Source organism: Drosophila pseudoobscura, chromosome X (genome assembly GCF_009870125.1).
Source record: "Drosophila pseudoobscura strain MV-25-SWS-2005 chromosome X, UCI_Dpse_MV25, whole genome shotgun sequence".
NCBI lineage: Eukaryota > Metazoa > Arthropoda > Insecta > Diptera > Drosophilidae > Drosophila > Drosophila pseudoobscura.
In genome coordinates, this window is record NC_046683.1 from 3,335,788 (window position 1) to 3,352,748 (window position 16,961).

Below are 16,961 nucleotides of genomic sequence, written 5' to 3' on the forward strand. Positions count from 1 at the left end.
TTCTCGATTAACAGTGCTTTTTGTAGTTTAGTTTAATTATCATAATAGAAAATAGCTTTACATCTTTAAGTAATTTTTAGTAATTTTTCCAAATCAAAAAAAAAGTATTAAAAAAAATGTGCGGCGGCGTAAAACAATCGAAGAAAATATGTAATGATGTCTCCATACAAAAAAAAAAAGAAAATAAGAAATATATCAATCTTCCAGGCATATGGGTTGGTTATCTGCAGGTAGTGCAGGTCTACGTCTAAATTTCGTTGAAACTTCACTCTTAATTATAGACATTTTTGCTTGCCTTCGTCGCATTCCGTCCTCCCTTCCTCCCTCTCTGTCTCTCACGCCCTAGTCTATATGGTATATATATAGATCTGGTCATCATTTATAAATCTTTTTTTGTTTTTTGTTTTTTTTTGTTTGTTTGTGTCTAAACCTAAATAACAGTTTACATTTCCTTTGAATTGTAGTTTATAGTTTCGCTTACTTTTCTTTTAACTTCATTTACTTTTTCTTTCGTTTAGTAGTATATATGTATATATAGATATTTGTATATAGTGGTTATATAGTTGATATATATATATATATATATATATGGTTGTATATATATGCGTGTAAACAATTGGTTTAATCGTTAATCATATATAACATATTACCCGGCTATAACTTATTAGCAAAAATCGACAGTTAAACAGCTCACAAAAGTTTGAGTTCTCTTGGGTTAGGTCTAGGTCTAGGTTTTGGGTTTGGGTTGGGGTTGGGGTTGGGGTGTTATCTGGGGGTTGGGGTGGGGGGGTTGCTATCTCCAACAACAAACTTTGCAGCCAGCTTCTACTCTCCTCTCCGCTCCGCTCCGCTCCTCTCTTCCCTTTTTCTTTCTCTAGGGTGTGGTAGCACTATTAAATAGTTTTCCATCAAGTTCTCTTAATTCTCCTCTCTAGTTTTTTTTGTGTGTTTTCTTCTTTCTTTCGTTAAGTTTCGCGCATTTCATATGCATAGTTATCGGGTTAAAAAAGAATATTCTACATATAGCAAAAAAAAAATATAATAATAATTATAAATACAACAACAAGAATCAAAGTTCTGTATATGTATGTATAATAGTTGTAAAAGTTTTCCGGTTGTATATATATATATATATATATATGTATGCGAATCTTCATAGCAAATAAAATGTATTTTCTTTCTATAGGCAGTAGCGTTCAAGTATTTCTTGGGTGTATGTTGTTTGTGTTTGTGTTTGTGTATAAAAAGCGTTTCCTCCGGTCTGGTTCTGGTTCTGGTTCTGGGTAGGTGTTTTTTTTTGTTTCTAAGCAAAAGCATTCAAGTGTTTCCGTATAGGTAGTTGTGTTCTTCTCTTCTCAAGGGATGCGTCTTCCTTATATCGTATAAATATAGATACATATGCATATGCGTGTGCAGAGGCATAGGATAGATCCCTAAACCGTGTACCGTATAGTCTGGTATAGTAACTCTGTCGACTATCGACTATCGACTATCGAACAAGAAATTTGAATCAAGTTTCCCCTTGTATGTGTGTCTGTGTGTGTGTAGAGCGAGGATATGGGCTGGGATTATCCTTTCTGAGGCAAGCAAAGTTCTACTTTCAGCTATATCGCCCATATCCAGCCGCTCGTACCTTCCTCTTCCTCTTCCTCGTCCCCGTCCTCTTTCCACTCCTCATTTCTTCACGCACTTTTCTTGGTCTCCTCCTTCTCTTTTTCTTTGTGGCTCTTTCGTTGTAACTTTTGTCTGTTTTCCGTTCTCCCGTTTTGTTTCCCTTTCCCGTTTCGTTTTCGTTTCCTTTTTGTTTTCATTTCATTGATTGGTTCATTGTCCTGGTTCTCTACCGGTACCGGTACCAGTTCCGTTTCCGGTTCTGTTTTACTTCATGTAAAGTTAAGTAGCTAATTCAAAAAAAATTATAATAATAATAATAATAAGTGTAATAACCTAACCTATAGAGTACAGGCTCTTAACCCTGGGCTATAATCCTAATCCTAGCCTATAGCGTATAGCCTATAGCCTATAGCCTATATTTATGTGTACCTATATGAAACTTCAACTTGATTCAATAAAACAGTTTTCGTTAATTTTCCTCCCCCTCCTCCTCCTTTATCTGACCTGACCTCTTCCTTGATTCGATCTCCTCAAGACACCAAAAAAAATCTAATTGGGTTCAGAAAATTATATATATCACATTAAATAAATCAAATTTGATAAATCACTCCGATGTCGGGTCTGAAAGTGAAAAAGCAAGGCCCCAAATATATACAATGGCCACTAGTCCTACTATAGTCCTTAGATCGTATCCTACCAACTGATATTGAAGTTTCAAAATATGCTTAAGGTCAAGAGCAAAAAAAAAAAAATAAGAAGATATATAGGTATAGTATGTATAGTAAACCGTATCGAACGTATAAAGACCTTACGCTAGTATATCATAGATCATATTCGTTATATCGTTCGGTCTGATGCCCTACAAATACGCCGCCGCATCATCCCCCATCTACTTGCTCTCAAACAAGACTCGTTACTGGGTCTATTTGGGTCTCTGACCAACCCACTTACGGCTCTCGTCAGTCACTGTATGGACTGTGGAGGCGGCGCGCAGGCGCACCAGCAGCTCCTGGCGCTTGCGGTTCTTCTCCCTGAGCCTCTGGTACTCCATGGCCAGGTCGTGCTCCTCGTGGGTCAGCTGTTCGCACAGCTTGGCCGCCTCGCGCAGTATGTTCACCTTGGGGGCGCGCTCCTTGTCCCGAATGGTGGGTATCTGCTTCTTGAGGGCCTCGAACAGGTTCTTCAGGCCAATGCGTCGCTGGCGCTCCATGTCGTTGTGCTGGTTGCGCTTCTCGATGGTGTCGGCCTCGTCCACGCTGAACCGCTGACTGCTGCGTGCGAGTGGGGCCATGTTAGCGACAGAATTATGCTTGGGTATCCTGTTCATGGTGCTGTTCGTCTCGTTCATCCAGTTGTTGGAGGCATCCGCCTCGGTGCTGCTCACCGGCGATCCCAGCTCCGAGGAGGAGCACGACGATGGGCTGGACTTTTTGCTGCGGCACTTTTTGCTGATGATTCGACTACTGCTGTTGCTGTTGTTGCTGCTGCTGCTGTTGCTGCTGTTGTTGTTGTTGCTGCTGCTGCCATTGCTGGCCATCTTATGCACGGACATTCCGTTGGTGCCCGCGCTGCTGCCGGCGGTTGCGGTACCGTTGCTGCTGAACTTGAGGTAGTAGCGCTTGTGTCCCTTGGTGGCGCCGCCGCAGCCGTAGCCGGAGCTGCTGCTGCTGCTACTGCTGCTGCTGGCATTCGACGAGTCGACGGTGAGGGGCGAGTACGATTGCGAGGAGGCCTGGTAGGGCGTGCTCGAGGGCGATGGGTAGCGGGAATTGGCCACCGACTTGACCGGACTACTGCTCGCCGGCGTATACGGCATGTAGGTACCGTAGCGCGGTTTCTTTTGGTTAATGCCATGCGAGATTTGGTGGGCCACCTTTTCCAGCAGGTCCAGGTCACCGACGGTGTTTTGCAGTTGTTTCTTGTCTGGGAATGAGACCACATCGATTTCCTCATCTGCAATAGATAGATGGCGAAAGAGAGAGAGAGAGATTGTTAGAGATATCCATAGAGATCATGATTATCTACGCATTCAGATATATGTATATTTCAACGAAAAACAACTGCTGTTTTCTTGCTTGTTTTTCATTACCCAAAGCCCTGCAAATGTGTTTCTTCTTCAAGTTGAATGACCCCTAAAGGGGGTGGGGCGCACGTGGGGACATACGTAGTTATGGCTTAGTGGGGAGGGGGGGGGAGGGGGGGGACGGGTCTAAAGCGGATTAGTGTGTCAGGGAGGTAGAATATCGAAATTCAGGAAGCAATAGATTTGCACGGATTTCAAGTGGCGACGCCCTTCTTTCTCTCCACGCTGACGTCATAGCTGTCAGTCCGCCTTCTTACGGTTATTTGTCTCTGCTTCTGCTTCTGCTTCTGCTAGTTGTTCTTCTTTTCCCTTTTCTGCTTGACATAGCGCGATTCCATTCCGCCCAGCAACAAACAGAGCCATTAAAAGAGGAGTGGGCGGTCGGTAGGTCGGTCGGTCGGTCGGTCGGTCGGTCGGTCGGGCAGAGTCGTTTCTCCGACTCTTACTCTCGCTCCTTCTCGCTCTTCCGTTTTGCTAATTTACCGTTTCCGTTGCTGTTACACACACACACAGTTTGTACATTGAACCTACGCCAAAACGATGCAGCAGACGTCGGTCGGTCGGTAGCGTAGCCGAAGAAGCTGCAGCGAGGAACAACAGTGGGTGGACAGCGGCAAAATGCATTTTATTTAATTTTTGTTTTATTCGTTTTTTGTTTTTTCTTTTTGTTTTGCTGGCAAGCTTTACTTCTTTCCCCATTTGTTTTAATCGATTTTTCCATTTGAATTTCTTCTATTTGTTCGTTCAACAATTGTTAAGACGCCGCGCAACTGTTTCAATATTTGCCATCTTTTCACTTTTTTCATTTTATTGTTCAATAATACGAAAAAAAAAACAACTGTGTAAACACAGAAAACAAAAAAAAAAGGGTAACGAATTTTGGACCTGGCAACAGGGCGGCAAAAGATGCCATGGGCCGATGACAAGTTGCTGCAAGATCAAGTGCATTCGAGGCTTAAACCGCAACGAAATCAAAACCTGTACAGAGAGAGAGAGAGAGCGAGAGCGGGACCCGACGCGAAGAGCAGAGGGAGTTGGAGTTGGAGTTAGAGTTGGTGTTGGAGCAGGAGCAGCAGGCAGCCAGCCAGCCAAGCGATACCTGGCTGGGTATGACTCAAGAGAGCAATGCTAGCGCCAAGGGCCGAAGCTTTTGATACTCTTCTTCTCGTTCTCCGACCCAATTCGATCCGATCTGAGCGGGGTGCCTCCTTTCGAAGCCCCTCAGACGCCGCACAGAAGGACTTTTGCAGCCAGAAATGTGGTTTGCCTCTCAGCCTCGTTTGCACCTGGCAAAAATAATCATACCCTTGCTGGCAGAGGGTACAACATGAGCGAGAACGAGGTACAAAAAACGGACGCCGCGACTTGTTTTTGTTGCCGTTTGCTCTTGTATTCCCTTGTTGCCAACGTCATCGTTCCATTCCACATTCCACTCCATGGCTAGACAAGCCACAGACCACCAAGATGACCACCCACCCCTGCCCCCGTCATAACCGACAAATGCAGGAATGCGCGCTGCCTCGTCGGCCATTTTTCATTAAGAATGAGGAAGACGGGAAAGGGTGGAACCGAAAGGGGGCCGGGGATGGGTGTAACGAGCATCAGCAGGAAAGAAGATGCTTCTGGTCGACTGGACTCTCGAGCTTTGGAATGCAGCAGAACAATGTTGTCGGGCACAAAAACAGCGAAACAACTTTTGCATTCGGCAACAATACTAAAATTCTAATAAAAATCGATGACAAACAGCTTTTAACCCGCGCAACAGAGAGAGGCAGAAATAAACAATGAATGGGGGGGGGGGATGCAATAGAATGATAATAATAATAAAAGACAAACAATCAACAATGCAGTCTCGCCATCCCTCTCCACCCCTCCCCTTCCCCTTCTCAGAAAACTGCATTCAAAACAGGGTTGATCAAGAGGAGAGCTTTTGCCTTAGTTTACTAACGGTTTATCCTCTCTCCTCTCCTCTCCCCTCCTCTCATCGGCAAAGCACACAGCACAGCTTCCCCGCGCCGTCGGTAAACTCCACATCGCTGCTGGCTCTACCTCCCTCTCTCTTTCTTTCAGACGCGCTCTCGCAAACCAGAAAAACCAGTTTGCTGTAAGAAGCAGAAAACCAAACAAAAGATCCGGCACAAAGCTTAGCAACTTTTGTTGCTAGGCAAGCTGTGATCAAAGAGGAAGAAAGGGAGGGTGAGAGAGAGAGACGAGTGACAAAGAGGAAGCTGCCTCGTTGTTGTTTTTGATTACAATTGCAAATAAAATGCACACACACACACTCACACACCGCCGCCCCCTGCCGTCGACACATGTTGCGCAACATTTGTAAGAAGGGTGCGGTAGCAGGGACTGGGGTTTAGTGATAAGCACAGACGACGTCGACGACGACGACGACGACGACGACGACTACGACTACGACGAAGCCTTTTGCCCTATAAAATTAGCATGTGGGAGAGGAAGGAGTGGAATAGAGAGACCGAAAGGGCAGGCGGACAGACAGCGCAAAAGGGAGACCCGAAAAAAAAGGACAAGTGCATCATCAATAAAAGAAAGCAGCAAAAATGCAGCAAATGGTAGCAGACACTCTGCGGATAGAAGAAAGGGGGGCGAGAAACCCCTTCGCCAGGATTAATCTCCCCCCCGCGTATCTCATATCAATGTCCATTCCTACCCCAGAGAACGCTTGGGGCGGAGGTTGACGACAACGACAACGACAAAGACGACGAATAAAAATGAAATGGCAAATGATGTAATATATACAAGAATTTTATTTAAAAAGCCTATAAAAAAAAAATACACAGCGGCGATGGCGATAGTTCGAGAAACCGCGTCGACACAGTGGGCACTTGCTACAAAAGTCATACAAAAATTGTCGACTGGTAAGCCTGGTAAGGTTTATTGTTCAAGATTCCATTTCTATTGAATTATGAATCTCTTCTGTCCAAACGGACATTGCCCTTTGGACAGCTTTCTGGAGTGGACACGACGACAAGGGGAGCTTGTACTGTACTATAGAGCTGTACGGTGCCATAAGTCATAAAATAAAAACACACTCGAGCGCATGAGAATTTACATTCGTTCTGGTCCTCCCTCAATTCCCCTTCCCCGCCCCTTTTTATGTGCCCACATTGGCGTCTTGCAAATTGTTTAATAACAAATGTTGTTGCTGTTGCCATTTTCCTCTACTTCCTTGTTTGTTTTCCTTTTGCTTTTGCTTCGTCTGCGATTTTTATGACACAGTTCTCCTCTCTCGATCTCGATCTCGCTCTCGCTCCCACTCTCTGTCTACACCGCAGATTGTCTGGCAGTAGAAAGCTCTCATTGTCGCTAGGGGCCTAAATTCTTTCGATTTTAGATCATTCAGCAGCCAGCAAGAAAATGATTTCATTTCATTCGTTGGAATTCTTAGAAGTACGTACAATACTCGTATGTATACATGAACTCTGCCATTTCCTGTTCGCACTGTTTGGCACTTTCCCACGCGCCTCTCCAGTGACTGTCAAACTCTGTTGACATTTACATTTAAAATGGTTGCAACAACAACTACGACACATGTTTCAATTTGTTTTTTTTTTTTTTTTTGCAAAAAGGTCAAAAGACGCCCCTCGTTGCACTAGCAACATGTGTCGGCAACATGTCGCTCTCTCAGCCGGTAGCCAGCAGCCCCAGACACTGCTGATCGACACCGAGAAGCAAAAAAAAAAGGAGAAAGAAGAACGAAGGTGGTAGGGGGCAGTGCATAAGCAGTGATTGCGGTTTTCCACAATTGTAGAAAGACAGACAGACAAGGATAGCAATAGCAATCGTAATCGCTTCCGCTGCTGCTGTTGCTGCCGCTGCTCTGCTCGCAGTTTTTCCCACGCGCAACGCGACTTCTTGTCTTTCGTTTCTGGCATCGTTTGTGCACAGCTTTCTTTGGCTGCGCTCGAGTGGATTCCAAGTGCATGTCTGGACCAGTGCTTTTCCAACTGTGTGTGTGGATCCTGCTAATGGCGTAGGATATGACTCATCAGCTCGAGTGAGCCGTTTCCTTGCCCCTCCCATTTTCCGGGACCGCCTCCCAATACCACCCCATATGACGGATGGCGCCCTCTGTCGCATTGCGACGTTCATAATGTAAGCCCAAACATAAATTATGAAAATGCGTCTGGCAACATTTTTTATTTGCAACATTCTTGGGCGTGGATATGCACACACAAACACACACATCCATGCATGTATACGAGATAAATGGCGCGGCAGGAAATATCTCATAAACGACCCCAAAAGGGAGGCTCGTTGGCGAGCGCCAGCAGCGACGCTAGCATAGCCAAAAAAAAAAAAAAAAAGAAAAGAGAGAAAAACCACTAAGTGCGTGAGAGAGGGAGAGCAGAGCAAAGTGCTGGCGTGCTGGCTCTCGCGCTCTCTTCGTAAGCTTTTTGCTTGCGACCTTGAGCATAACAATTTATGGCTACACGTATGCGAATAAAGCCAACAACACAACGACGCAATAGAAAGAGAGAGAGAGAGAGAGATAAGACACACGCACGCACACAAAGGGGAATAAAACGCGCCTAGCAACAGCAAACGTTTTTTTTTTCTTTCTCGGAATTCGGAATGGTGTGGGGTGGGGTAGTGTGGTGGGGGGAGGTCTTGTGCGGCATCAATTTATGCAAAAACGGCGCCGAGGAGGGAAAAGCGAAAGTGAAAACCCGAAAAGAGGAGCCAACAGGGAAATGAAATGACAAAAGCTGGCCCAAACTCCCCCGCCCTATACCACTCTTTTATGAACACTTCAAGTTTCGTCTCTCCATAAAAAGCCATTTTTTTTTTTTTTTTGTTCGTTTCATTTCGGTTTCTACGCACTTTTTTTCGGCGCGACCTTGGTTCCGTTCATTAACATTTTTCGAAACGAATCGAAACACACACACACAGGCCGGCCACACGCATAGGGCAAGGTGCGAAAAAATGCCAAAAAAAACAAAAACCAAACACGCACGCTTTATCTATAGATACGATTGTGCGTATGGTATGTTGAGTGCGATCGGGCAGAGACTGTTGCCAACGGCTTCTATAACACTCACGTGACACGCCCCCCTCCTCTGGCTGTTGCTACGGCACTGATCACCACCCAGCTCTTCTCTAAGCTTTTATGATCATTACATTAGTATAAGAGATGCAATTTCTATGTAACTGTCCGACTTATGGGGAAAGGCATGAGAGGGGTGGTGGGAGTTGATCGAGCTTCTTTTCCGCACAGAAGCGAAAGATCAGTTTCTGAATCATATTTCACGATACAATATATAATGTGTATAAATATGTACAAAAGCTGTTGCCGATTAATGCCGCCTCTGGTGGTACACACGTTGATGAACACAAATAGAAATTGAGAGCAGCGCCTGGTTACAGCAGACAACACCCAAAAGTGTAAGCAAAATAGATGGGAAGATAAGCAGCAGACAGAGAGAGCAAAAACAACAAGAAAATAATAACAACGCTAAATGCGAAACGTGCGGTGCCTGCCCTGCAGTGCCGAGTGCTGCTGCTATTGCTGCCTTTAGGTGTGAGTGCACTCGGCGACGACGAATGCACACACAGACACAGACAGACACACACGACGCCGTCACAACAAGTGAAGATCCAGCAAGCGCAGCTTTTTCACTCTCTCTCTCTCTCTCTGCTTAATTTATGTGGGGGGGGTCTGCAGTCAGCATCAGCGCAGCAGCAAAGCGCAGTCAGCAGTGCTAGTTGTAGTTGTAGCGTAGCGTAAGCGTAGAGTAGCGTAAAGCGTAGAGTAGCGTGTAGTAAAATATATAATATTGACGCAAGTGTGCGCGCCAGCGAGGGTTGCTCAATGAATTTTGCGCGCCAAAGTTGGGAGCCATTGAACCCGGAGCAGCGCTGCTACTACCACACGCTGGTGAGAGGCAGAGGTGAGCGGCGTCTGCCACGTGGCATGGTCGCAGACATCCTTGAACAGCGGCCTCCCCCCAAACCGAATGGGGTGTTGCGCCCGGAAAGAGCGCGAGAGAATCTCTCTTCTACGTTTTCTTTTGGGCGTAGCACTGCGCAAGACATGGTTGGGGAGACGGCGGGGGAGGGGAGGGGATGATGCTCCCAACAGAAATACAAAAAAAGTAAAGAGAGAGGATGACGCCATGACTGGCGCCGCCATTGGGAGGGTGGGTGAGAATTAAGGTTGGGGAAGGGGCGGTGGAGGAGGAGGAGGAGAAGGAGGAGGAGAAAACAGCTAAAAGCACAAGCGGAAGAAAACGGGAGGGGTTTGGCGAAAATCAATGAAAACTGCCCCAGACAGACGCTAGCTTCTCTGCCTCAGCCGCTGTCGCTGTCGCTGCCGCTGCCACTGCCACTGTCAGTGACGGTGCGCGCGTGGGCGTGTGTAACGCGTAACGCCTAACGGTGTCTACTATGTTTGCTGTTGACGTAGGCGTTGGCGATCGATTTTTTACTTCCAACTTGGGCGTCATCGTTCTTTCCACCCACCCACACATTCAAGCACACGCGCTTACACACACACTGACACAAACACACACGCACACGCACCCGAACACACACACATTGACAGGGTAGCACACTAGTTGAATGCAAAAACCGTTAAGGCTACAGCTAGGGTAAGGGTATGGGTATGGGTAAGGGTATGGGTAAGGGTATGGCTATGGATATGGGCATGGGTATGCGGGGAAGGGGTCAACACTTACCCGAATCTGATGGCGTCTCCGGGGCGTGTCTGTCGTCCAGCTCGTTGCAACGCGTATAACTGTGATCGCTGATGTGCCGCATGAGCATCGTGCTCTTGTGTATTTCGCGATAGGTCTCGTCATCAGAGTCGTAGTCAGAGCTGCTGTTGGGGGGCGACACCTTGACGGTTGTCGCATTGGCGGCCACCTCCAACGCCTGCTGTATCGACAGCGACTGCAGCGATTGCTGTGACTGCTGCTGCGATTCCTGGCTGAGTACGTCCATAACGTCGTTGATTTCCGGCACCGGGAATAACGAGAACAGCGTCTTGTTGGCGTTCTGCAGCTCCCGACTGATCTGGTTAATGCAGTTGACATCGCCGTCGCTGGTCAGGCAGATGTTGTTGCTGCCCATGACGCAGGCTCGCAGATCGACATTGTGGCGGAACATGGGTGCCGTTTCCGGCGCACTCTCATCGGGAATGCTGTGTGGGGGCGTGTCGGGGCGCCGGTATTGGGGCGCAGGCTTGGTCTCGGCCACCGTCGGGCCCATCTTACACCGCTGGTTACCCTGAAGTATGACGTTGCGCTTGCGGAGTAGGCTTCCGCCGGGCGGGATCAGCTGATCGGCGGCGATGTAGGCTGTGCTCTCCGACTGTGTCTGTGCCTTTCCGCTAACGCAGAGGCGAGCACGCTTCTCCACGGATGGCAGGTAGTCGTCCAGCGGCTCCTGTTTGATAATCACGGGAAGATCCTCTGCTCCAGGCTTGGTGCCGCTATTTTGTTTCTGCCTCTTCTGTTGCTGCTGCTGCTGCTGTTGCTGCTGCTGTTGCTGCTCCTCCTGTTGGCATTGGTAGGGATTGGCCCCGCCTGTTACAATGGACAGGGGTATGGCGATGCCATCGCTGTAGCTGGAGGCGGCGCTGTTGTTGTAGCCGGCGCTGCCGTTACTGTGGCAACTGGAGGAGGCGGACCACATGCAGTCCCCGTTGCGGATCTCCGGTTTCATGTCCTCCATATCGTCAAAGTAGTCGAGGCCTTCGCGCGACTCGATCTTGGCCAGGTCGCTCTGTATGCTCGGGGCATCGCCACCGAACATATCATCGATATTGAATGGGCCAGTAAACAACTCCTCGTCCATGTGAATTTGCGACAGACAGCCTTCGGGGAAGTCGAAAAACGGGAGCGCCATCTTTGCGAATTTGGCTGCACAGATGGGGATATGGAAAGGAATAGAGATTTAGGCGTTAGAAATTTCCTTTTGCCGCGGTAATTTGATCAGCAGCAGCGATTACTATCATTGATTATTGCTAATTTTGTGTATTTAATTATTATTAATAATATTCATTCACAATGCCAGATATTGCTTTTATATATCTGTCCGGCTGCTCAGGTTACTCTTTCTTCTCTTCTTACACAGCTGCACAATCCCTCCCACTCACACACTCACACACACACATGCACACAACCAAGTAACTGTAAGTGTGAGCATCCTTTAATCTACTTCCGAAAATCTGTTCTCTTCGTTGAACACACAACAAAACAACAAAAATCGACAACTCTTTGCTACACTCTTCATTCCACCATTCTCCTCTTTTTTGCTGATCGAATCTGATCTTGTAGGATTCCTGCGCGTTAGAGTGAGATGACAATCCTTCGTTAGTCCCCGTTACTTTTGAATCCAAAACTTCTCATGCATACGCATGCATGTGTGTTTGAGTGTGTGTGTGTGTGTGAAGTGCGATCAAAAAGTACAGCAACAATAGAAAATAGAGAGATCACTTGTTTGCACTCTACCCTATGCCACCATCTTCGCTGTTGTCTGTTATGTCTGCATTCTACACTTATAGCGGTCCTAACTTTCCGCTGTTCTGTTTCGATCATTGTTCATTCTGCAAAGCTTTTTCCTTTGGTTTTCAACTCACCTTAGGGCTTTGTTTTCCAAGTGGAATCCGTTATTTCTGGAATATCTACGTGGATATAGCCAGTTCGTCAAAAATTAATTGTAATCCACTTTGTTAGAATTTCTGCAGCTTTTCTTTAACTCCTCTCTCAATCTACTTTCTTTTCTTGTGATCGTCAGGGAGAAAACACCAACCCAACAAAAAGGGACACCAAAAAAAATTTGCTCCTCCTTGTATTACGCGCGCTTTGCCGTTCAGGGGGTTTTCGAGAATTGTCCTCGTTCCCGGTGTTTTGATTTGAATATTTGTTTGTTAAATTGTGTTTCACTGGAAAATTCACGCTTTATCATATGTATTTGTAGTTGCTTTGTGATTTGTTCTGGTTTCGGCGTTTCTGCACTACCGTCTGGCGACAATTCACAAAAAATCACGAAATTACTGAACAAACGGTACTTAAGCGCCTTCTTGGACTTTTCCGTTATTCTCCTCCTTCCTTTTCGTTCTGCTCGTGCCGGTCTCGTTTGGCGCTCGGACCCGTCTATTGCCGGCTCCGGCAGCAATGAAAGAGGAAAACGAAACTGAAAGTTTTTGCGCGGCTTTTTCACGTATTGGAATTGGAATATTCTCCAAGACCGATTTCCGATTCGATACGGTTTGGGACTCAATATATTTTATTCAAATATATTAGCACTATTGTAATTCTGTTTGTTTTACTCGGCATTTTCTGTTGCTATTTCTTTTGTGTGTGTTTTGTTTCAATTGGTGGTTTGGCGCGAGCTACGGAAAACTTGGTGATTCTATTCTTAATTTTTTCTGGGCGGGAAACAGCCAAAATCCACAAAGACGAAGAGAAGAACCAAGTACGCGTCGGACGTTCCAACTCGACGGGCGTGAATTGTTTGGGGCAGCAAGGCCGTGCATTCATTCCCATAACTTCGACTCGACCGCTTGGATGTTGCTATACATGTTGCGTGTTAACCGAATGTTGCTCGCAAACCGGTCGCACTGCAAGGAACAATGGGTCAAATGGCCCATCTAGCTGACATACACCAAGACGATCGAGAGTGAAAACGGTGTCGTCTTCGTGTTTTTTCCTACGTTTAATCAGTATCTTTTATGTTCTATATATTACAAAAATTAATGCGATCTGAAGATCGTTCTCTTACGGTGGGAATACTAGAAAAATAATAAATGATCGTTCTCTTACGGTGGGAGTACTAGAAAAATAATAAATGATATACTATTTAGATTCATATCGTGGTCGTATTCAGATCCTAAAGCAGACTTAACATGTCTGAATTCAGAGAAAAAGGAATGTTTTAAGGAAAACAATGAAACTAGTAAAATTCACAACAAATTCATTCGTTTGACCCATTGTGACAGAGTAGGTAGGTAATCGAATTTTTCCGGGCTCTGCCTGAATGTTGCTGTACAAAATGTGCAGGGAATCTATAAGAAGGTATGTACAACGAGGTTAAACGGCCAGCAACATACAGCTGGCATGCTACAAACATCTACCTTGTTCTTCTAACATTCCATGCAGACTGTTGCCGAGCAACATTTCAATATCCCAGAGGTAAAGCCAAGAGAGGAAACGAGCAAAGCCGACAAAACCCGAGAGAGCAATCGATACTGTTGAGCTCGCTCGGAAGCCGGCTGTAGAGAGTTTAGTTCTTTGAGTGGGATTTGGACATCGCCTGCTGCGCAGTATTTCTTACGTTTTTAATGAAATACTGAAAGCTTTTGCAATTACAAACATCGCCGTAATGCCAATAGCTTCTCTCGAAAGTTCTGCCATTTCATAAGCGACTGCAATACCACTTAGGGCCCTGCTCTCTGTTTATTTACAGTCGAGTCGGCACACGCACACACTAACAAGCAATGCAAATGTGGCTGATCGACGACAATGCAATACATGAGAGAATGCAAAGTCTGCCTCTCGGCCAGAGAGAGAGAGAGAGCGCCGTCGCCTCTGCCGGCGTAAATGCCGGTACATGTGCGCAGCGACGACGCCGGCAAATGCGCTCTGCACGAAACTAGCTGTAAATTCACTCGTTTTGTTTTGCTTTTGTTGATTTGAGTGAGAAATGTGAAGAAGAGGGAAACGAGCAGAGCCATAGTGAGTAGTGACAAACGCAAAAAGAAAGACGAGACCGAAATAAACGGTAATACAATTAGGCAAATGCACCACTAGTGTTTGTGTTTTCCTTCAACCTTTCATTGTTCAAATGTCACCACTTACTCCTTCACTGCCACTGTCTCCCTGTCAGTCAGTGGATTGAATGCCCTCCCCTTCCTAAGAGCTGCGGGCATGTATAAACCTACCTCAAGTTAAATTAAATTATACAAAAAGAAAGGGGAACAAAAAGCGCCAAAAATCTGATGTATGAATTAAGGGGAGAGTTAATAGGATCTCATCACATACAGACATACATACATATGTACCTACAATATATGCATATGCGGGAGTGGGCGGCAGGAAAAATCATTGCACGTCATATGTAGCTATATTGGATATAGAAAACAATTGCATAAACTTATATTAGAACATATAATGGCCCGTTGTCCACAGCCGCTCCTGCCATCGCATCATCAGGTGGTTGTTGCTCAAATCGAGCAAAAGTGCACTCCTGAACGATGGAGCACACAAGCGTGTCCGCCATTCCCATTCTCATTCCCCCATTCCCATTCGCATTTCGCTGCGCTTTGCTTTGCTTCGCTTTGATTTACAGTTCAGCGTGGTATCGCTGCCGATCTACCGCTCACACCCCCTCGCCCAATGCACGTTTTGGCGCGTGCATTTTGCAGGCCTTGGCCCTTCCATGTGGGCCCTTCTCTCGCTACCCATTCCCATCCCCACTCGGGCACTGTTCTGTTTATATATTTAAATACATATGTACATACATATGTAAGTATGTATATGTGTTTACCTTTGTGCAGGGTATCATAGTTTAACGACGTTTTTGCAACGGCTATGGGACTTCCAAGAAAGGATCAATATGATGGGTATAAAAAATGAAATTCGTAAGGATAACGTTGTTTTTGCTATTAACCCCGACTAGTAGGATGGATCTGCAAGGGTATCAAAGGTTCGACCACCGAACTTTGATTTACTCCACCGGTTTGTTTTGATTTCACAACTAAGCGGAATGGGCAAATAGGGTAAGGGGGGGGATGCCGGGTAATGCCGCGCATTTTGCGCTTTAGCTTTTCTGACAACTTTTTCATGTGCTTTCTCCATTGCTGTTGTTGTGGCAGTTTTTCTGCTAAACTTTTATTGCAATACGTTTTGCAATATTGTTGCCGTTCGATTTTCGTTCAATCATTTTTGCGCGTGCTGGTGTGAAATGCGATCGGGCGGAGTGGGAAGGGGGACGGCAGACGGAGAGAGAGAGAGAGAGAGAGAGGGAATACCTACTGCGTAAATAGCGGCAACAAGTGTTGACGCCTGCAGCTCTCCGCAGCGTCGCTTGCCAAGAATTAGCTGTGCTTTCAAAACAAAACAAAAAACCCAGCAGCGACGGCGGCGGCGCCTTGGCCTACGTAACGGGTTAACACTTACCCTCGTCCACTATTTAACAGGTTACACGTGCAGTAACATTGTACAAATCGCAAGCTGATAAGAGTGCTGCCGCTGCCGCTACCGCTGCCGCTACCGCTGCCAATGGCAGGTGTGCATACGGAACCGAGCTATGCTTTTCGGTCGCACGCTGATAAGGCGGCCACTGGAACTGTAAATTGCATTTTGCGCATCAGCCTTGGCCAGGCAACATTGTTGCTATCGTCCCACACGGGTTTTGTATTTGTATTCGCTATGCGGCATTCCCAATGTCTATCGATCGATCGCCTTCCCTTCCAGCGAAGTCTGCCGTTAAGAAGGACATTCCCGATGGCTTTCTTCGAAATAGGAACAAAAATCCCACATTTAAGCAATGAAATATCTCAGATAGAGCACCAACTTCAGGAATAAATGATTTAAAACTGTTTTTTTTTTGTATGATGTACTGGGGGAACAAAAATAATACTTTGTGTGCTCTTTCAGTTTTTGTTCCACAATGTAAGATTGGTAGAGAGTATAATGGCAGCCATTTAGTGCATTTAGTTTCATGTCTGGCGCCACCCTTGGGGTTCGCTTCTGGCGCCTGTCGCTTTCGTATCAGAAGATAACGTTGCAAAAACCTTCAATAATAAATTATTTGAAGAGGCTCAAGTATTTTGGCAGCACACAGGCTACTGACTCATACCGGTAATTACGGTTGTTATGTACTACAAGTACATAAGTTTCAGCCCATTCATCGGGGGGGAAGACACAGCACAAGAGCTTTGCTGTAGGCCTAAGAGGTTTTCCATTTAGTTTTAGTTTCTTCCATGTCATACATACCGTTACCGTTTTTGTCACCAATACTCCTCCTCCTCCTCCAGCACTTACGATTAACAACACAATTTGCATGGGGTGACAAAGGACTAAGAGAAGTGTTAAGAAATTAAATATGCAAGTAGAAATGGGATTGGGAGCGGGAGCTCCCTGATCAAGAAACAACAGCAGCTGCAGAAATAAGAAAAGTGCTCAGAGAAGATGATAAGTGAGCAACAAGAGAGACTGCGACAGGCATATGGGAAGGGGCAGGCAGGACAAAAGACAAGACAACGAAAACAAAAACGCCGGCGGTACAGTTGCGC

The 16,961-nt window shown here is 46.0% G+C and overlaps 1 protein-coding gene and 1 long non-coding RNA gene across 2 annotated transcripts; both read right to left on the reverse strand.

The window, feature by feature from the left end:
* Positions 1-403: 403 nt before the first annotated feature.
* Myc (bHLH transcription factor Myc) lies at positions 404-13,235 on the reverse strand. The gene is made up of 3 exons (XM_001355618.4): positions 12,303-13,235; positions 10,399-11,583; positions 404-3,567 (listed from the first exon to the last, which is right to left on the reverse strand). Exons 2-3 carry the CDS (start codon positions 11,567-11,569, stop codon positions 2,537-2,539), a joined length of 2,202 nt encoding a protein of 733 aa, XP_001355654.4. The 5' UTR covers positions 11,570-11,583; positions 12,303-13,235; the 3' UTR covers positions 404-2,536.
* A 2,221-nt stretch (positions 13,236-15,456) lies between these two features.
* Positions 15,457-16,961, reverse strand: LOC26533938 (uncharacterized). Its single transcript, XR_001452644.2, has 3 exons — positions 16,669-16,961; positions 16,526-16,615; positions 15,457-16,460 (listed from the first exon to the last, which is right to left on the reverse strand). It is a non-coding gene; the product is annotated as an uncharacterized lncRNA (long non-coding RNA).

Coding starts and splice junctions, on each gene's coding strand:
- Myc (XM_001355618.4), bottom strand. CDS start 11,569: ATGGCGCTCCCGTTTTTCGACTTCCCCGAAGGCTGTCTGTCGCAAATT. Junction 3,568..10,398: donor GGAGACGCCATCAGATTCGG/GTAAGTGTTGAC, acceptor TATCTATTGCAG/ATGAGGAAATCGATGTGGTC.